At 38.7% G+C, this 22059-nt stretch overlaps 1 protein-coding gene across 4 annotated transcripts in view; it reads left to right on the plus strand.

Moving 5' to 3' along the window:
- The window catches only part of LOC106133712 (nuclear pore complex protein Nup98-Nup96), a 68061-nt gene that overhangs the window by 15444 nt on the left and 30558 nt on the right, over positions 1–22059 (plus strand). For all 4 annotated transcript variants that reach the window (XR_009657460.1, XM_060952346.1, XM_060952348.1 and 1 more), the window contains exons 9-24: positions 629–724; positions 1155–1246; positions 1837–1993; positions 10359–10496; positions 11674–11796; positions 12520–12625; positions 13240–13334; positions 13988–14127; positions 14694–14839; positions 15483–15592; positions 16318–16351; positions 16603–16694; positions 17172–17336; positions 19512–19619; positions 20429–20548; positions 21481–21631. Coding sequence is in view for 3 of the 4 variants with exons in the window: in XM_060952346.1 (XP_060808329.1) it covers positions 629–724; positions 1155–1246; positions 1837–1993; positions 10359–10496; positions 11674–11796; positions 12520–12625; positions 13240–13334; positions 13988–14127; positions 14694–14839; positions 15483–15592; positions 16318–16351; positions 16603–16694; positions 17172–17336; positions 19512–19619; positions 20429–20548; positions 21481–21631 (1873 nt within the window). In the remaining variant the exon portion in view is untranslated. The remainder of the gene's footprint in view (positions 1–628; positions 725–1154; positions 1247–1836; positions 1994–10358; positions 10497–11673; positions 11797–12519; positions 12626–13239; positions 13335–13987; positions 14128–14693; positions 14840–15482; positions 15593–16317; positions 16352–16602; positions 16695–17171; positions 17337–19511; positions 19620–20428; positions 20549–21480; positions 21632–22059) is intronic.

The following is a 22059-nucleotide window of genomic DNA, read 5'->3' on the forward strand; positions in this document are numbered from 1 at the left end:
TTCCACGCGGACGAAGTTGCGGGCACAGCTAGTACTTGATATAATACTTGAGAACGTATCTTGATCAAATTAAGGACGTCCTGGTAAAGGGTCAGGTCAAAAGTACCCGAAACCGCCGAGCTTGCATGAAGAGAGTTATGAATGTGGATGAAGCGAAGGAAATATGCAGAGATCGTGGCAAGTGGAAAGAGGTAGTCTCTGCCTACCCCTCCGGGAAAGAGGCGTGATTTTATGTATGTATGTATAATACTAGCTGTGCCCGCGACTTCGTCCGCGTGGAATAGTTACTTTGTGCACCATTGAAGCCCTCAAGGATGAATAATTTTTCCCTGATTTTTTTCACATTCTCCATCATTTCTTCGCTCCTTATAGTTGCAGCGTGATGTTATATAGCTTAAAGCCTTCCTCGATAAATAGAAGAATCCCAAGTTGTTAAGCCCATCCCTTAGTCGCCTTTTACGACATCAAAGGGAATGATACAGAGTGGTCTTATTCCTTTTTTTATTGGTGCCGGGGACCACACGGCACCTCTTTAAAAGAAATCCAGTGTCCTTTTATAAAAAAAAAGTAACTATAGCTCTAAGTTGTTGTTGTTGTTGTAATTGAGATGTTGTTGTTGTTGTTGCAGACACTTTCTCTTTCGGCAACAACGCCCAGAACACAACAAACACGACAGGATTGTTCGGCACCGCTAAACCAGCTTTTGGAGCTCCGGCCACCAGTGGTGAGTTTGTTACATACATACATACATATGGTCACGTCTATATCCCTTTCGGGGTGGACAGAGCCAACAGTCTCGCAAGGACTGAATGGCTACGTTCAGCTATTTGGCTTAATGATAGAATTGAGATTCAAATAGTGACAGGTTACTAACCCATCGCCTAAAAAAGAATCCCAAGTTTGTAAGCCCGTCCCTTAGTCGCCTTTTAGAAAGAGAAAGAGATGAATCGATCGTATTTTGTTTTTTGTATTGCAGCCGGGAACCACACGGCATATATTCTTAACAATAATTACATTCCTATAAAAATAATTGTATTCTAAAAAATAATTTATTCAGTAATAAAAGATTTCAATTTATTCCCGTGAGATGGACCATGCGGAACCATTTTATTTTTTAATGTTTTATTATTTTATTTTTTATATTTTGTTATCAGGCACTGGTCTGTTCGGCGCGGCGTCGACACAGGCTTCTACTTTCGGAACGAACACATCTACGTTTGGATTCGGCGCTACCACACAGAATCAGGTATGTCTACGAGTATTGTTACATAAATTACTACATAGTATAAAACAAAGTCGCTATTTTAGTCTGTTTGTCTGTATGCTTAAATCTTTAAAATTACACAACGGATTTTGATGCGTTTTTTTGTAACAGGTAGAGTGATTCATGAGGAAGGTTTTTATGTATAATAACGTTTATAATTTTGCACCCGTGCGAAGCCGGGGCGGGTCGCTAGTTAAATATAACATAACAAAAACCATAAACGAAAAAAGTTTTATCCTTTCCTTTCCAAAATCCTTTGCCGGGCAGACGGAACCAATAGTCTTAAAAAAACTTACAAGCCATGGCTTTATGATTTAATTGAGATTCAAATAGGTTGCTAGCTCATTGCTTTAATAGTTTTTAATAGTCTTAAAAAAACTTACAAGCCATGGCTTTATGATTTAATTAAGATTCAAATAGGTTGTTAGCTCATCGCTTAAATAGTTTTTTTATACTTGTTTATTCGTGGCAAGTGGAAATATGTCGTCTCTGCCTACCCCTCCGGGTAAAAAGGCGTGATTTTTTATGTATGTGTACTTGTTTAACGTGTAATAAAAAAACCGTCCCCACAGACGGGCGGCTTGTTCGGCGCAAAGCCGGCCACATCCGGTTTCGGCGCGCCCGCCACTTCCGGTTTCGGGGGCTTCGGCGCCGCCAGCCCCGCGCCCACGCTCTTCGGCGCCAAGCCGCAGCAGAGCGCCGCGCCCGCCTTCGGCACCCCCACGCCTGGTGAGTCTCTTCTTCTTCTTCTTAGTCTAAGTCCTCCTCCTCCTCTTCCTCTTTACCCTCCACTTCTATCTACTCTTCTTCGTCCTCTTCTATCTACTCTACTTCCACTTCTATCTACTCTTCTTCCTCCTCTTCTATCTACTCTTCCTCCTCCTCTTCTATCTACTCTTCTTCCTCCTCTTCTATCTTCTCTTCCTTCTCCTCTTCTATCTACTCTTCCTCCAAGCTATAGTCCTTGTTACCACACACTACCACTGGAGAGGAGCCTCGGGTACGCCCATGACCATGGATTCTAGATGAGAAATTCTAGGTGAGAAAACATCGTGAAAAAACCTGTAAATTCAGACAACTGGATGCGTAACTATGATCTCATACGGGTTAAGGTTCCTCTGCAAAGGTTACAGAGGTAAGTCTCTTATACTACACTTTGTTCAAGCATTTATTTTAAATTCTGACAACTCTTTTATTGTTGCATTATTAAGTTACCGATGCGATTTCTCACAACAATTGTTTCAATGTCCTAAGAACATTTTATCGATTTAAAATTAAATACAAGTTTTATAACATTCAGTTTTAATTCTAGGAATATATATGTTGCATAAGTGGATATAGATAACAATTTACTTTGACTTTTAAAGCGATTAATATCGATTCAATAATTGACAGTACATGTTTTTTAGCATTTTTCAAGCACTACCAACGAGGTACGTTCCGTACTACTTGAAAAAAAAAAAAAAACATTTTGGACATTTAAAAGCGTTTAATAAGCAACAATTGTTGGCAGATTAACGTGATTTTTCAAACTGAATATTTTTTAACGATGCATTTTAAAGTTGATTTTGACTAAACAATTAACAGTATGTCTCTATGCAATAAAGTTGTTCAACAAACAAACATAACATTTACGTAGAACATAGAACGGAATGGGAGCTGTCAAAAACAAAAATTAACGAATGGACACCACAAATATAGGGTGACATTTAAAACAACTGCATCCTTTTAAACATATACTATACCCATGCTTCTGAGCCGTTTGAGCCTATTTTTATTTAAATTAAACATCATCATTTTCACATTTAAAAAACCCTCAAAAACTACGTCACACGCTTTATTAAAGACCAATACTATAAAGAGAAATTAAAACTAAACATGTAAATAAGTGTCTGAAAAATAAATTATTTTTCTAGTATCAAGATCAAGTAAAGTACAGTTGTCGAGATTGCTCAGCTGAATGAATTGTGTCGTTGACCTCTGAATCTTGCGCGTCGCTTTTCCGCCGGCCGGGGTGATATGACGTATTTAGGATCGTGGATTTTGATACTTTTGAGTTTTTTTCGTACTTTCTGAAATATTTATATTTCTGAATTATAAATATTATTTAACGTTTTTAAAAATCCTTTAGATACAGACACTTAACAGTTAAATTTATGCAGTTGAATTAAAAGTCACCCTGTATAGCGTCAAATTCACAGCAAACCACTGTACCAGACAATGGTACCTATAAAAATTAATTAAGTTGATGAGTGTCGGTGATATAGTTTGCCGATTAAAATGAGAGATGGAAGTACAGGTTCGAATCGTACATCTTAACTCGGCCGTGTATCACTCTTTTTTTGAGTTTTCATATTTTTCCAATACAGTACCACCACGTTTATGAGTCACTCGTTCATTCATATAATCACGTCTCATTCCCTTGCGGGGTAGACAGAGCCGGCAGTCTCGAAAGACTGATGGGCCACGTTCAGCTGTCAGGCTTAATGTTAGAATTGAGATTTAAATAGTGACAGGTTGCTAGCACATCGCCTTAAAGAAGAATCCCAAGTTTATAAGCAAATCCGTTAGTCGCCTTTAAAGATATCCATGGGAAAGAGATGGAGTGATCCTATTTTTTTTATATTGGTTCCGGGAACCACACGGCACTTTATTAGTCACAAAACATAGCGTTGCCTACCGCCGAATCAAACCGAATGAAAATTCAATGCAATAACAACCTTATTACAAGTAGTTTAAACCTAAAATCCAAAAAATAACTTCAGGTGTTAAGTCCATAAAAGTGGAAATTTCAGTTCGCGTTTTCAAATGGCTCGCTCTGATTGGCTCCACTGTTCAAATATTTTCGCGTCATACAAAAATTAGACCTCTGCGCAGGTCCATCGATGTGACTTATAAACGTAACGGTAATATTGGACGTTCCCCTACGCCTTTTCCCATCCAAAGTTCCAAAAATATATAATTATTGTTTATTATATTTCATTCAACTCACGCAACGGGTCAGTACACTCAACATGACAAAACTAACTAAGCATTCCTTTTTCTATTGAATGCCAATATATAGCACCACAATGACTTGACAAGTTGATATAGTCGAAGTTAAAATTATTACGAAAAAATCGTGAATACTTAAAAAAAACAGAAAAGCAGCTATTTATAAAAAATACATGTATTAAACGGTCATGTTACGTGTTATAAACTTGGGATTCTTCTTTTAGGCGATGGGCTAGCAACCTGTCAATATTTGAATCCCAATTCTATCATTAAGCCAAACAGCTGAACGTGGCCTATCAGTCTTTTCAAGACTGTTGGCCCCGCAAGGGATATAGACGTGATTTTAGATATGTATGTATGTTACGGAAACTTATTTAATTTCGAACGTTTCGAATCATGTTATAATGATCCTTAGTCACTGAGCGTTACGTTATATGCGCATGTTTGATACCTGTATTATTTTTAAATAGTATAATGCAACGGGACAGTTTTAAAATCTGTAAATTCCAAGTCTTGACACCAGACACTTTTATCGAGAACGCAAAACGCGTCCGCGCCCTCTAACATCCCACCGTTGACGCACCCCCTTTTAACGGCGTCGCTGACCGTGAATAGAACCTGTGAACTTTTGCAAAAGGCACACAATGCGAAAGGTGGAGAGAAATGTCTGCTTCAGCCAATGAACCAGGTTTTTCTTTTATCTTCAGGGCCCAGTGAGACGTGCCTAAAGCTTGCCGTCGAGACGATTTTAAACGCACAAAGAGTGGAGATGAAAGTCATCGCGATGGATATAAAGAAAACTCTGGACGCTATACATTTGCGTTTGGTTTCAATCGATAGTAAGATAAATCCAGCAGGCGGTGTCCCATTGGAGCGTATTATGCAGGAAAAGTTACAATTAAATGATTATTCTAACGAGAAAAATGAGACTGCAGTACGTACAAGGCCTGCGGCTGTGGCCCAAATAAAGCTAGATGATAAGAGTACTCAAGATCGCGGCGGTTGTTCTCAGAGACTACCAGAGACCGTTGAAGACGAGGTAGAAAAACCGATCACTTTTACTGAACCTCACTCTCAGAAAAATGAACCTGAATGGAGTGGCGAAGTTGAAAATAAGAAAGTTGTAACTGAAGCTAATAATAGTAACGACGGTCCAAATTATGGAATTAATTGTGATGTAGCAAATCAGATTGCGTTAGATAGAATAGTACATATTCATAATGATAACTATAAGAAAATATTAGCATCTGAGAGGAAAAATAATAAAAAATCTGCACGTGATTTTAATGAAAACCAATATTATTTAAACAATGGAAGACGTATAATCGCCTCAGCGGGACGGTTTAAAGTCAAGCATGACGTTGTAAATCAGTCCACTTGCTCTCAAGCCTTACACATACCGGAGAGCCGTGAGGACAAATATTCAAAAAAAATTATCAATCTGTCGGATAGACAAGGCGTTTGTAATAAAGGAGTCCTATTAAGGAATGCTAAACTCGTTGTTACAAGTGAGACAGCCCAAAGAGACGACGTTATAACCAAGGAGAATTTACCTGAAACTTTAAAAATCCAAATTCCGAATAACGAGGCCGTACATAAATCCTCTTTTTATATCAATTTTCCGAACGAAGAAACTTCTTCGGATTTTGATAATAGCATTTCAAATGAGGAAATTTCATCTGAATATTATAACACAGATTTAACAAATCAGACGACAGAATCCGATTCTGATAATTGCTTTGTAAATGATAAAATTGTTACTATAGCTGAGAGAGACGTTTCAAATGAGAGATCTTCATATAAAACGGTAAGAAGCGAGATCTCGAATCAGCAAGCTATGACTAAATTCCCTTTTAATTTCCCATTCAATGGATATGATGCAACACCATCAAATTCCGATAACAGCGTTTCAAGTGAGGTAACTTTAACGCAAACAGAAAGTAACGATGTTTCGAATAAGACCTCAACTGAATCTATAAAAAGCCTATTTCCTAATCAAGAAGCTGTAACCGAAGCAGATAACATATCACCTTTTCGCTTCAGTTTCAATGTTACTAATAAAAAGACTAAATCAGATTCTGATAATAAAGTTGCAAGTGAGGAAACTTCAACTGAAACTATCAAGAGCCAATTTCCCTTTCAGGAAGCTGTAACCGAAACAGATAAAGTATCACCTTTTCGCTTCATGTTCAATGTTACTAATAAAAAATCTAAATCAGATTCTGATAATAATGTTGCAAGTGAGGAAACTTCAACTGAAACTATCAAGAGCCAATTTCCTAATCAGGAAGCTGTAACCGAAGCAGATAAAGAATCACCTTTTAGCTTCAGTGCCAATAATTATTTATCAATTAACGTTCTAAATGAAGAAACATCTGATTCTGGAATTGAAGTTCTAACTGACAAAATCAAAACTCTAGTTGAAACAAACGTTTCGGATCAGGAAACTGCATTGAAAACTGAACAATGCGAAAATGCAATACCTGATGCCTTACCACTTTTAGGATTAGATCTCTGGTCTCATAAATATTAGGTAACTGTAGATAATAACAACGTGACGTTCCAAATAATGTAATTGTGTCCGAAATGTGGAAATATATTTCAAAATTAAGCGTTATTGACTTGACTGATATCATATAGTGCTGTTTTCGAAATAAAACAACGTGAAAGACATAGAACAACCGAAATAATACTGTAAAACTCTTCCGATACTGAATGACTAACCCAAACTGCTAGGTCAAGAAATGGTGCCTTATGTGGTCTAAGGGTGCACTATAAAATCAGAATTTTCTGGGATCGTGACTCGTTCTCTAGTTAAATCATAAAAGAGAAGCGATTACATGTTATTCCTCCTGGCTTTTAGTCCCGGTTGCATCCTCACCACTCTGGAAAGGACCCCGGGTGTGCCTTTGACCATGGGCCCTGGATTTGTTGAGTCAGGTTTTTACACGAAGCGACTCCTATCTGACCTCTGCAACCTTTGCAGGCAAACCTATCCCGTATTGGTTCAATTTTTGTTAAACATCCAGTTTCCTGAATGTGGAGGTTTCCTCGCGATGTTTTCTCTCACCGTAAGAGCATCGGTTAGTATTCAAACTAATGTAGGTAACTTTCGAAAATAGTCATCGGTACATGGTCGAGGTGGGATTCCAACCTGTGCTTTTTTCATCACGTATTTTAAGCGGGCACCTTACCTTTTCGACTACCAATGCTCTAAGATAAGCGATAACATCATTACTTCCTAATTAAACGAAAACGCCGTAAACAAATTAATACCAATCTGTAATCATTTCATCATTTAATGGCGTAAATACTAATAAAATAAGAAGACCAATTTAATTTTATAACTGATTTGAATGTATGCGATTTTTTTTGCAAGTGGCGTAGCTATATATATAACTCCGGGGCTCACGAATGAGGGGGGATGGAATGAGATGGATATAGTTGCAATATATAATGATTGAAAATAACAACCAGTTGGGCTAGAAATGCCACGAGCGACGCTATCGCTGTCCTGTTTCACGTCATAATAAAAAGCGAAATGTATAGATTATCGCGCGATGAAAACGGCATCGCGCGTGTCACGCTAGCCCCGCAGTGCACAATAGTTTTAAAGTTAAAATACACAAGACGTTGACATTATATAGGTAAGTCTATAGTTGACATGCGAAACTTCTGCCGATAATGGAACAGACAAACACACAAAAGATTCAATATCGATTGATTATGTTTAATGAGCTCTATTGCAAAATGCAATAATGTGTAGCTAGAAACAAAACGATCTTTTTCAACGTGTTCCTCACGGAATAGAGCCCTCCCTAACTTTTGAGCCCCGGGTTGCCTCTTGATAGCTACGCCACTTAATTTTGTAATACTGAGGTGCAAGAGCCTTTTAATTTTCAATACCTTTATTTTTATTTGATCGATTATTAAATTTAATCGTTAATTGTATGTGTTTTAACCTTCTTTCAATGAATAGATTAGACCTACGAATTATGTTTTTTTTTTTTTAATTAAGGCTAAATCATTTTTTTTCGTACTTTGTTCACAAAATTAATATGTTGAATTTGAGAAATTTGTTATCTTTCTTAGCATAGTGCATATATGACTACGAACAAATTTTAATGTGCGACCGAATTCTGTATTTTTATTTTGTCTTCAAATAATGAAAGCATTTCATTTTATTTTATACCAATTAAGTACATACAAAAAGTATTTTTTTACGACACAGAAAATTATAGTGTTTTGCATTTAAGAAATATATCTTTTCTAATAAATAATATTTCGTAAATAGTGTTTGTTCTTAAGATCGTCACATAACAAGCCGACTCATGCGCAAAAGGTTTCTTGCGAAATGAGATAATCAAATTTTATTTTAATCCCCGTCGTGATATTTTGAGAGAGTGCTTTTGCGCATGAGTCTACAAGCCGTGTGGTTCCTGGAAGATAGAATAGAACCACTTCTAATATCATCATTCTCCTGACCCTTGTCCCGGTTGCGTCCTCACCTCTCTTGAGGAGGAACCCTGGGTTCGCTTGTGACAACCCCGCAGAGGAAAGTCATACCTATATTGGATCGTGGTTACACATACATTCGCCTGTTTCTCTCGCTTGGTTGGCACTCAAACTAATGTACTGCTAAAAGAGTTATTTGTACAAATGGTAAAGTGGGATTTGAACCTGTACTTGCATGCGCATCACACATATTTCCTCCTAAGAGCAAATGTTAACAATCAATCAATCAATACTAAGAGTTGTTGGTACGTGACTGAGCTTGGATTTGAACCTGTACCTCTATTCGCATAACTCATTTAAAACGGACACCTTAACGATTCGACTATCGCCGTTCTTCATCTTCTTATCTGAACGCCTTTAGTCCAGGTAAGGTCGCAATTATAATTTACTAGCTTTCACCCGCAGCTTCAACCGCGCTATTTATTAAGCCAGCCATCTACACGCGCACTTAGCGCCATTTACACGCGCATTTAGCGCCACCTACAAAATAATACAGGTTTTTAGCAAATTCCACGAGAACTTTAGTTTTTACTGGATGAAAGTTACCTTAGGTCTTTCTCCAGACTTTTTTGTATATACGATTTGACTGTATCTGTGACGCAGCAGTCTTGTTTGTAACACAGGGTTCAAATCCTGGTCCCGGGTTCGAATCCTGGTTAAGGCAAAATCAAAATCAATATTTCATTAAATCATTATTTTAAACTAGGTGACGCCCGCAACTCCGTTTGCGTGTTATTGGAAAAAAGAGGTTTATTAAGAGAGAGGTAATTAAGGGTATTAAATTTACTCAAATTTCGGTGCATATTCATTCAAATCATTCATTCATCACAGAGTAGCTGGTCCCATTGGCTTCTACATCACATGTCTTCCATATTTTTTTTTAAAAGAAAAGCTCCTCCCTTTAATTTAGATGATTTAGCTGGTCTATAATGGTTCTGCATCAGATGTTCCAGATCTTCGATTTTTATACGCTAACAGAAAATGCTCATCAGGTTGAACAACTTTTGTTAAGACGTCATTTCGATATTTCCTATAGTTTAGCTGAGGTGTTATGGTTCGATATCAGCTGTACCAGATTCCAAAATAAATTATACCCTATATGTCGGCCAGGCATAAGAGCTGTACAATTAAAAAAAGTTTCATTCAAATCAGTTCAGTAGTTCCGGAGATTAGCGTGTACATACAAACAGACGACTTTTTTTTTCAAATTCATGCTCTGTTTCTATTTTTATATCGTTATAAATATATATTTTTTAAATATAGTCTATATATAGACTAATCTTTTTAACTGTCTTATTACATGTATTTATAGTGAGTAAAACACAAGTCTCGAACTTACTTCGAGGCTCACTCAATCTGTGTAAGTTGTCGCGTAACTATACATACATACATACATAAAATCACTTTCCCGGAAGGGTAGGCAGAGACTACCTCTTTCCACTTGCCACGATCTCTGCATACTTCCTTCGCTTCATCCACATTCATAACTCTCTTCATACAAGCTCGCGGCGGTTTCGGGTAATTTTGACCTGACCTATATATATATATGTATTTTTTAATTATTGATTGATTGATATACCATCAGCTTTCGGCTCGCTGTCGGGCGGTTTCGGCACCACGACGTCAACGGCCGGCGGGTTGTTCGGCGCGAACAACACGTTCGGCAAACCGGCTGCGCAGGCGCCAGCCTTCGGATTCGGCACTACACAGCAACCCACTCTGGGTAAATGATTATTAGTACCTACATATTTGACGGGGGTTTTTCTTAACTCACCGATCTCCATAAGGCCCTCCACGACGCAAAGGATCGCAACAGGTGGAAGGAAGAGATCAAAGAGAAAGTGATTCGGCGGGGGAGTCACGACCCTCAGCAATGAGGTATACGACGCGAGGAGGAGGTTTCTTAACTGTTTCATACTTAGAGTATATACTTTGTTGCTTATAATTTTTCAATGGTTACAAACTTACCGTGTGGTTCCCGGCTCCAATGTAAAAAAGAATTGGATCACTACATTTCTTTCCCATGGATGTCGTAAACTAGGCCTATAAACTAAAGGGGATAGGCTTTGAAACTTGGGATTCGTCTTTTTAGGCGATGGGCTAGCAATCTGTCAATCTCAATTCTATCATTAAGCCTAACAGCTGAACGTAGCGTGTCAGTCTTTCAAGACTGGGGGCTCTGTCTACCTCGCAAGGGATATAGACGTGATTATATGAATGAATGAATGAGTTACAATATTTAATTAAAGAAAATTTTTTGGAAAAAAAAATTAAGTATAATAGATAAAATGCATCAAAATGTTAAAGTAAGTATAATTAAAACCCGTTAACCAGCATACATACAAGGTTCGGCTGGTAGACTCAAGGCCGCCTGTTTTGCAATAAAGTTTAAATAAGTGCCGTGTGGTTACCGGCACCAATACAAAAAAGAATAGACTATACTAAGATATAGGCTTACAAACTTTGGATTATTTTTTAGGCGATGGGCTAGCAATCTGTCACTATTTGAATCTCAATTCTATATCTAAGCTGAACGTGGCCATTCAGTCTTTTCAGGACTGTTGGCTCTGTCTACCCCGCAAGGGATATAGACGTGACCATATGTATGTATGTATGATTAAATTTTATTTAGACGGCCACTGTGGCGCAGCGGTAGTACGCTTGTCTGTGACACCGGGGGTTCCGGGTTCGAATCCCGGCCAGGGCATGATGTAAAACGAACTTGCTCCGATTGACCTGGGTCTTGGATGTTTATCTATATATGTATTTATTATAAAATATATTATCGTTGAGTTAGTATCTCGTGACACACAAGTCTCGAACTTACTTCGAGGCTAACTCAATCAGTGTAATTTGTCCCGTACCTATTATATTTATTTATTTAAATAAATTTGATTCAGGCACAGGGCTGGGGTCCACCGGTCTGGGCGGCGCGTTCGGCCAGAAACCGGCCACGGCCACTGGGTTCGGAACCCTGGGCGGCACCATGTTCCAGCAGACCAATAACAACACCTTCAGGACTGGTGAGTGTGTGGACTTCTTCCACCTGGTTATTTATTAGTCAATGTATAGACGGCCTCTGTGGCGCAGCGGTAATACGCTTGTCTGTGACACCGGGGGTCCCGGGTTCGAATCCCGGCCAGGGCATGATGAGAAAAGGAACTTTTTCTGATTGGCCTGGGTCTTGGATGTTTATCTATATAAGTATTTTTTATGAAATATAGTACCGTTGAGTTAGTATCTCGTAACACAAGTCTCGAACTTACTTCGAGGCTAACTCAGTCTGTGTAATTTGTCCCGTATATATGTATTATTTATTTATAGACACTGGTTATTTATTAGTCCCGGTTGCATCCTCACCAATCTGGAGAGGGGCCCGAGGTCTTCGATCGTGGATCCTGAATGAATGAACGAATGAATGAACGATTTGAATTAACGTTTTGAATGTTGAATGATCGATCTGAATGAATGTTTTATTATGATAGAGTCATGATACAGTTTAATTGGGTTGCCTGGATTGGGTGATTCAGGTATTTACATGAAGCGACCCCTGTCTTTTCCCTGTCTCTTATATTTGAGAATTGACGTCCGGTGAAAATGCTGCAGTGTAGTTTGTTCCGCCGGTTCTTCTACACACGCGCTTTGGAAGCGGCCATAGTTTATATCAGATTTAAGTGATGTGACGTCAATAAGTGGTATCTTTGTATCCAATTTTGAAAATAAATCTATTCTATTCTATTCTTCAGGATTGGACAGTGGTCTCGGCGGTGGGCTGTTCAACAATTCCAGTCTGGGCGGCGGCACCCTAGGAATGGGTCTCAACACAAACAACTCCGGCACCGTGTTAGGAAAGTGAGTGTTTTATTTCCATTGTTTCTTCGTTCGTAATAGTTGCAGCGTGATGTTATATAGCCTGAAGGTTTCCTCGATAAATGGTCTATTCAACGCAAAAGGAATTTTTTAATTCGAACCAGTAGTTCTTGAGATTAGCGCGTTCAAACAAATGAAACTCTTCAGCTTTATAATATTACTCGTAGTTTATGTTTGTAGACTTTTATTCTTATAAAGACATATTTTACATCACTTACATAAGAACATAAAATACAATAAAAACAATACATAAGTTCGTTGTCACAGAAATAAAACTGCAAAAGTTCAGTAAATGTAATAGTATAGACCAGTCTTTCCCAAAGTGGGCGATAACGCCCCCTATTGGGCGCTGCGGGTCTCAAGGGGGGCGGTAAGAGACCCAGAAAGAAAATGGGGGCGTTGTGTATAGGCATTATATACATATATAGGTCACAATAATTAATTAAACTAATTTGAAGTTATAGTGGTTTTTATATAGGTGAAAAATAGGGGCGCTAAAAAAATATTTATTCTCAAAGTGGGCAGTAGACAAAATAAGTTTGGGACTCTCTGGTATAGATGTTTATTTTATTTTATTTTATTTTATTTTACGACAGCACTTCAACGGGCAACGTGCATGAACAAATACTGACGCTGGCGGCGCGGCCGTACGGCGACTCGCCGCTTTTCAAGAACCTTCTGCCCGACAGGAGTAAGTAGATATAAATATACATACATACCTACATAAAATCACGCCTCTTTCCCGGAGGGGTAGGGGTAGTAACAGCTGAACGTGGCCTTTCAGTCTTTTCAAGGCTTTTGGCTCTGTCTACACCGCAACGGATATATATATGTAATGTTTCAAGAAGATAAATTCAGTAGATAAACCCGTGAACAGGTAACAAACAAACAAATAAATTCACTTGCGCATTAAAAATATTAGTTGGAATTGATATTTACGATGTTCGAAATTTCCATACATACATACATAAAATCACGCCTCTTTCCCGGAGGGGTAGGCAGAGACTACCTCTTTCCACTTGCCACGATCTCTGCATACTTCCTTCGCTTCATCCACATTCATAACTCTCTTCATGCAAGCTCGGCGGTTTCGGGTACTTTTGACATGACCCTTTGCCAGAACGTCCTTAATTTGGTCAAGATACGTTCGTCTAGGCCTCCCCACTCCGACCTTTCCCTCCACACTCTCCTTGTATATCTGCTTAGTCAACCTGCTTTCATTCATCCTCTTAATATACCCTTTTCTATTCCTGTAACTACATCTTCTTTCATTTTGTAATATTAGTTGAAATCAATATTTGCGATGTTCGAAATTTGATTGAATACATTTGATTGGCTCCACAGCAACCACAGCGGAGGACGTTCTCAAACCGACCAATCCGGCGGCTGTCAAGGCCGCGTTGGAATCCAGCGGCGGGTACAGAGTCGGTTCGCCGAACGTCAACATCAAACTGAGCGTGCGGCCCGCTACGCACCATGATAAGGTATATACATACATTATGTCACTACATATCGTGATGTCTAGGCATTCTGTGTGTATGTATGGTCTAATCTCGAAAAGTTGTGCACGGATTTTGTTCCTGTTTGAAATGTTGGAAAGAGGTTTTTCTACCCGTGCGAAGCTGGAGCGGCTCGCTAGTGTATCTTAATTTTTTTATTTAATTAATTTATATGCCGTGTGGTTACCGGCACCAAAAGAAAAAGAAAAGGACCACTCCCATCTCGTTTTCATGGATGTTGTTTACCCTGCAAAGGATATAGACATGATTAAATGAATGAATGTATGAGTAAAACGCAACGCGTAAGATTACAATCAACTGATTTTAAATTTGTAATATGAAAACAGCAATTTATAAAACATTAAAAGAACGCCAGAACTTTAGATTATAAAATATATTTCAGCTAGCCTATGTTATTTTTACACACATACATAAAACTCGCAATTTTCCCGGAGGGGTAGGCAGAGATCTCTGCATACTTCTTTCGCTAATTTTATCAATCAATTCGTGAAAATTTCGTTATATAGGTATATTTATTTATTTTGTTACAGAAATCCCTATTCGACGGCTTGGAAGAGGCGGACGCTAGTTTAGAAGATAAACTGAGTTTGAAGCCGAGCCGCAAGAGGCTGGTGTTGAGACAGACCCATAGGAATGAAGAACACAATTCTGTTGAACAGATAAATAATAATAACAGGTGAGAAATCACGTTTTTATCCCCAACGAGGTAGACATAACCAAGAGACTCGAACGTCCCGTTCAGATGGATAGCTTAATGATGGAATTGAGATTGAAAATCACGCCTCTTTTCAGGGAGGGGTAGTCAGAGATTACATCCGGAGGTCCCGAGTTCGAATCTCGGTCAGGGCATGTTGAGAAACGAGCTTTTTCTGATTGACATGGGTCTTAGATGTTTACTTCGAGGCTAACTCAATCTGTATACAAAATATATAATCTGCACCGTATTTTTTTTTTAGAAAATACAGCCAGAAAATGCACCCTTTATATTCGTATCTCATTTAAATTGTTGCATAATAAATAAATATATACAGGACAAATTACACAGATTGAGTTAGCCTCGAAGTTAGTTCGAGACTTGTGTTACGAGATACAAACTCAACTATACTATATTTTATAATAAATACTTAAATACTTATATAGATAAACATCCAAGACCTAGGTCAATTAGAATGAATCGTTTCTCATCATGCCCTGGCCGGGATTCGAACCCGGGACCTTCGGTGTCACAGACAAGCGCACTACCGCTGCGCCACCGATGCCGTCATAATATTCTTATTTCGAAAATTAAATTTGTATTTATTTTTAATTTTTTTGTACAGATCAATGCCAGAAGAACAGCCCGCACAGACAGAGCCGGCTAAATCTTCTGAGACAAGTCTCGATGAACTGGAGAGGGTTAAGAGACAGGTGGACTTCAACGAGGAAAATTGTGAGTGGCGAAGAAAAAAAGGCGGACGGAGTTAAACTATACGGAAAGAGTGTTATTGTAATACATACACAGCCGTAGGAAAAAAGGCGGACGGAGTGTAACTATACGGAAAAATGAAGCACCAATCTATACTAATATTATAAAGCTGAAGATTTTGTTGGTTTGTTTGTTTGAACGCGCTTATCTCAGGAATTAGGAATTGAAAAATGGTTTTTGTGTAGAATAGACTATTTATCGAGGAAGGCTTTAGGCTATATAACATCACGCTGCAACTTTAAGGAGCGAAAAAATAATGGCTGCAATGATTGGCTTATATAAGCTTGGGATTCTTCTTTTAGGCGATGGCCTACCAACCTGTCATTATTTGAATCTCAATTCTATCACCAAGCCAAAAATCTGAAATTTGCCCATCAGTCTTTTCAAGACTGTTGGCTCTGTCTACCCCGCAAGGGATATAGACGTCATTATATATTGCTAGCACTTGCAACTTTTATTTTAGCAGTAAAAATGACGTTAAATGTTAAGGAGTGAAAATGAAAGATTGAAGTTTGTAAGATGAGAAAGTATATAATAGAAACTGAAATAAAATATTTGTTTTGCTAAATCTAACTGAGTAATCCCACATGTATATGTATGTATGTTCTATGTAAGTGAAATGAAGAAAACCAAAAATTTTTCGTTCCATTTTTTATTGTATTTAACATTACATTGCTTTATCTCCACAGCTTTGAAGAACAATTCGGAGAGACACGGCAGTTGGTAAGTCTACTTGATTTTATCCGCTTTTTTTTTCTATTTACGAACTCTTTTTTTTTTATGAACCGTTGTTTAAATATGTAATTTAAAATAAGAGGGAAAACGTGTTGGAAGAGTAATCATAATCTTTTATTCCAGGGCAAATATTTGAATTATTTCATACATACATACATGAAATCACGCCCACGATATAGACGTGACTGTATGTATGTATGTATGTTTCCTTTCAAGTTCTCTTACATTTTTGTTTGAAGGTTAACGTCGCCCAAAACGAACAACAATTCGTGGTCGGACAACGAGAAAGCGGCGGAAGTTGGAGAAACGCCAAGACTCTACCCTAATTTAGGTGAGAAACTCCATCAAAAATACTTACTTATACTATATTTTGCCATGGTCAAAGGCATGCTTCCCGAGCTTCTATCCGCAGTTGTGAGGACGCAACTGTCTGTCTGTTTGCATGTTTGTTTTGTACACGCTAATTTTCGGAACTACTGAACGGATTTGAATGAAACTTTTTTTTGTTGTTGTATAGGTAATTAAGGTGAGAAATGCCATCAAAAATACTTAATTATATTTTGCCATGGTCAAACAAAGGCATACCCCGGGCTCCTTTCCAGAGTGGTGAGGACGCAACCGGGACTAAAGCCAGGAGGAAGGAGACTAAAAATACTTTAATTAATTAAAAAAGATAGATACATACATATAGTCATCGTCATCATATGAGTGATCCTATACTTTTATCCATTGGTGCCGGGTATCACACGCCACAAATAATAATGAAAAATAAATGTCATCATTATTAAAAAAAAAAAAAACTTTACAGACAAAGAACTCCCCGCCCAAACGGCCGAACGTCGCGCCAGCTGGTTAACCACGAAGCCGCTTCGCAAACCGGTGAATTGGAGCCCAGGGTGCGCCGAGAACTCGGTGAGAGAGCTCGGGGTCCGGGACCGCTCCCTCGGCAAGGAGAACATCGACACTCTGTCCGGTGAGTCTATATATGTAGATATTAGCGCCCCGGGCGCGTTGAGAACTCTTTGCATAAAAATCTTATCAATTTCCCAGTGCAACAATTTGTATCATGCTATCTCGCTCGTAATTGTAGCACCAATAGCGGTCAGTTCAGTTCGCGGGTTCAAATGGCGCGCTCTGATTTTATAATAATATTTAATTAATATACCTAATACATACATATGATCACGTCTATATCCCTAGCGGGGTAGACAGAGCCACCAGTCTTGAAAAGACTGATAGGCCACGCTCAGCTGTTTGGCTTAGTGATAGAATTGAGATTCAAATAGCGACAGGTTGCTAGCCCATCGCCTAAAAGAGGAATCCCAAGTTTATAAGCCTATCCCATAGTCGCCTTTTACGACATCCATGGGAAAGAGATGGAGTGGTCCTATTCTTTTTTGTATTGGTGCCGGGAACCACGTGTTATGCCGGGAACCACACGGTACAATATAATGTACCTAATCTTTATTTTAATTTAATTTAGCCAATAACAAAAGAATAAACATTTTTAAACTGTCTTACATCTATGATTAAAAAAAAAAATGAAAACTCCCACGAATATGTTTGCGCCAATCAGTACGCTCGATTTGTACATTTGAAAAAAGAATTGTTTGTTCGTCTCACTTTTCCGTCTATATCAAGCGACTGATCAAAGTTATTTGTTGTATGAAGGTAGTTTAATAACTACAGAGTGTCTACATAATGTACAGTCTTCTTCCTCCTGGCTTTAGTACCGGTTGCATCCTCACCTCTCTGGAGAGGAGCCCGGGGTATGACTTCGCTAGAGGATCCAGGATTGGGTGAGTCAGGTTTTTACACGAAGCGACTCCCGTCTGACCTCCGCAACCTTTGCAGGTAAACCTAACCCGTATTGGATCGATCATGGTCACACATCCAGTTGCCTGAATGTTGCAGATTTTCACACGATGTTTTCCCACACCGCAACAGCATCGGTTAGAAATCAAACTAATGTAGGTACACTTCGAAAATAGTCATTGGTATATGGCCGAGATGGGATTTGAACCTGTGCCTCGGTCAGTAATGCGCATCACGCATCTGACAAAATCTACAATCTATCCTAATAATCCCCTCTCCCCTCCTAAGGCGGCCCCCTCCACTTCTGCCTCCACCGCGGCGGTTCGCAATTTGCCTGCGCTTGCGAGAAAATCGCTCATCAAATTGCCGGAGTATACGGTTACTATCCTATCCTTTTTTATTCCTGTCCTATCCTAAACTTCTTTTAGAGTATTTGAAAGTTAATGTAGTAGTCAACCTTTTTTACGTACGCCATAGCAACCGTTGCCATGGTTTCTTTAGTTAGGAAAAAAATGTCTGAATTATTTTTATTGTCAAATTTTTCATTATATTTCCATAAGTAGAGGCCGCCCGCGACTTCGTCCGCGTGGAATCAATCCCGTGGGAACTCCGGGATAAAATATATGTTATTCTGGGTCTTCAGCTACCTACATACCAAATTTCATCGTAATCGGTTCAGTAGTTTTTGCGTGAAAGCGTAACAAACATCCATACTGACATCCTGGCAGACTCACAAACTTTCGCATTTATAATATTAGTAGGATATAGATGAGTGGTCCTTTTTTGGAACCACACGGCCTAGTAATGTTAAATAATGATAATAATTTGTGTTCAGTTATCAATTATGTAAAACGGAACGTATCTCCTTACTAGTGCTTGACAATCGTTATTACCACGTTATTGTTTTCAATTTTTTGTATAAATTGTTATAAATCTTTATTCCCAGTTATCAGTTACGTAAAACGGAACGTATCTCCTTCCTAGTGCTTGACAATTGTTATTACCACGCTATTGTTGTCAAGTTTTTGTATAAATTGTTACATAGGTACATACATACATAAAATCACGCCTCTTTCCCAAGTAAATTATATTTATATTTTATATTATTATAATATTAAGCTTTTCTCGAAACTAGGACTTTGATAAATCGATTCCTCGAGCCGAAAGCCCCTAATCTGTAACTTTCATGAAAATCGTTGGAGCCGTTTCCGAGTTCCTGATTATATACATATATACAAGAATTGCTCGTTTAAATATATTAGATTTAATTTAATTTTTTTTTCGTTTCTCTTTTTTTCTTTTCTTTATAAATTGTTATAAATCATTATTTCAGTATCGGAAGAAGAACACGTTCCTCCCGTTTCGATGCCGCCGCATCCCACGGGAATCAAGCTGACTCGGCCCGGATACTACACTATACCGTCCCTGGACGACCTTACAGGTGAGTGTTAAATTGCATAGTCACGTCTGTTTCCCACGCGGGGTAGACAGAGTCTTGATAAGACTGATAGGCCACGTTCGCCTGTACGGATTCTGTGATGGAATTGAGATTCAATTAGTGTCAGTTTGCTAGCTCATCGCGTAAAAGATGAATCGTAGTTTTATAAGACTATCACTTAGTCGCCTTTTACGACTTTCCGTGGTAGAGAGAGTGCTGACTGAATACTTATATAGGTAAGGTCAATCAGAGAAAGTTCTATTCTCATCATGCCCTGGCCGGGATTCGAACTCGGGACCTCCAGTGTCACAGACAAGCGTACTACAGCTACCACAGAGGTCGTCGAATTATATATATGTATGTTTGTTTGTTTGTAATATCTTTATTGCATTAAAAATTTACACAGTAACTAGAAAATAGTAAGTACATAGTTATAAAAGAAACAAATCACTTGCAATGGCGGACTTATCCCATTATGTATTGAAGTACATGTTAAACTAATTTAAACAATGGACATACATACATACATACATATGGTCACGCTCACATCCCTTGTGGGGTAGACAGAGCCAACAGTCTTGCAAAGACTGATAGGCCAAGTTCAGCTTTTTGGCTTAATGATAGAATTGAGATTCAAATAGCGACAGGTTGCTAGCCCATCGCCTAAAAAAGAATCCAAAGTTTGTAAGCCTATATCACTTAGTCGGCTTTTACGACATCCATGGGAAAGAGATGGAGTGGTCCTATTCTTTTTTGTACTGGTACCGGGAACCACACGGCAGACTTAAACAATGGAATGTTTCTAAATAAAGGTTACCTACGGCCGGACGGCAGCTGCGTTGTTCCCAATTTCACAATCGGAAGGAAAAACTACGGCAACGTGTATTATGACTGCGAGATGGACGTCGCGGGATTGGACTTGGACGCTTTGGGTGAGTTTATTATTTATCATACATTCATGTCACGTTTATATCCCTTGCGGGGTAGACAGAGCCAGCAGTCTTATCGACAACTTATCGACACAAAACGGCTGCATTCAGGGGCAGCTTCCGCTACCAGGCCACTAAATGTTGGAATAATATACCTCCCCCCATTAGGCTTCAAGCATCTATCACTTTGTTCAAAGTTAAATTCCGCAGGCATCTTTTGGATCTGCAGAACTTGCATATTCGGCACTGATGGCGGTTTCTGCTTCTCATGTACTCTTTTATTCCATTCCCATTATATATTTAAATAAATGTTTCAAGAAAAAGGTTTATAACGTTACACAAGCGATGCCGGGGCATGTGTTGAATTTTCAAATATTTTGGGATACTCTTTTGGTTATTAAGCCGCTACATTTATCACACTTATACAAATGAAACTTTTAAGTCACGATCACGACACGAGTCTTTGTTTATTTTTTATTACGTACGCAGATTGACCTGCACTAGCACCTAGGTCATAACTGAAAATCAGCGTATTGCTCAATAGCAATAAATTCGTTGAGTTGTGACCTTTTTGTATTGCTGCAACTCACACCCTAATTAATTTGTATTCCGTATGTTCATTGTAAATTGTGTGTAGCAAATCAAATAAATGAATTATCTATCTATCTATCAGTCTGGAAAAAACCGATGGGCCACGTTCAGCCGTTGGGCTTAATGATAGAATTGAGATTCAAATATTTATTATTGCTGGCCCATCGCCTAAAAGAAGAATCTAAAAAATATAAAGCCTATCCCATAGTTGCCTTTTACAACATCCATAGGAAAGGTATGGAGTGTTCCTATTCTTTTTTGTATTGGACCACACGGCATAAACATCGTTCAACATATTTAACTAACTTTTTTTCACTTAGTTAACTAACTAACTTTCTCCGCAGTGCACTTCCTGAACAAAGAGGTGATAGTGTACCCGGAAGACGCCGACAAGCCGCCGGTGGGCGAGGCACTGAACAGACGCGCCATCGTCACCCTGGACAGAGTCTGGCCACGGGACAAGACCGAGAAGAGGCCGATCACTGATCCGGAGAGGTGAGATGTAGAAATGTTTGTCAAATAATATATACGTAATAAATGTACATACATACATACATATGGTCACGTCTATATCCTTTGCGGGGTAGACAGAGCCAACAGTCTTGAAAAGACTGAATGGCCACGTTCAGCTATTTGGCTTAATGATAGAACTGAGATTCAAATAGTGACAGGTTGCTAGCCCATCGCCTAAAAGAGGAATCCTAAGTTTATCCCTTAGTCGCCTTTTACGACATCCATGGGAAAGAGATGGAGTGGTCCTATTCTTTTTTGTAATGATGCCGGGAACCACACGGCGGTAATAAATATATGCGGGACAAATTACACAGATTGAGTTAGCCTCGAAGTAAGTTCGAGACTTGTGTTACGAGATACTAACTCAATGATACTATATTTTATAATTAATACCTTTATAGATAATTGTT

This window comes from Amyelois transitella, chromosome 28, assembly GCF_032362555.1.
Source record: "Amyelois transitella isolate CPQ chromosome 28, ilAmyTran1.1, whole genome shotgun sequence".
Taxonomy (NCBI): Eukaryota; Metazoa; Arthropoda; class Insecta; order Lepidoptera; family Pyralidae; genus Amyelois; species Amyelois transitella.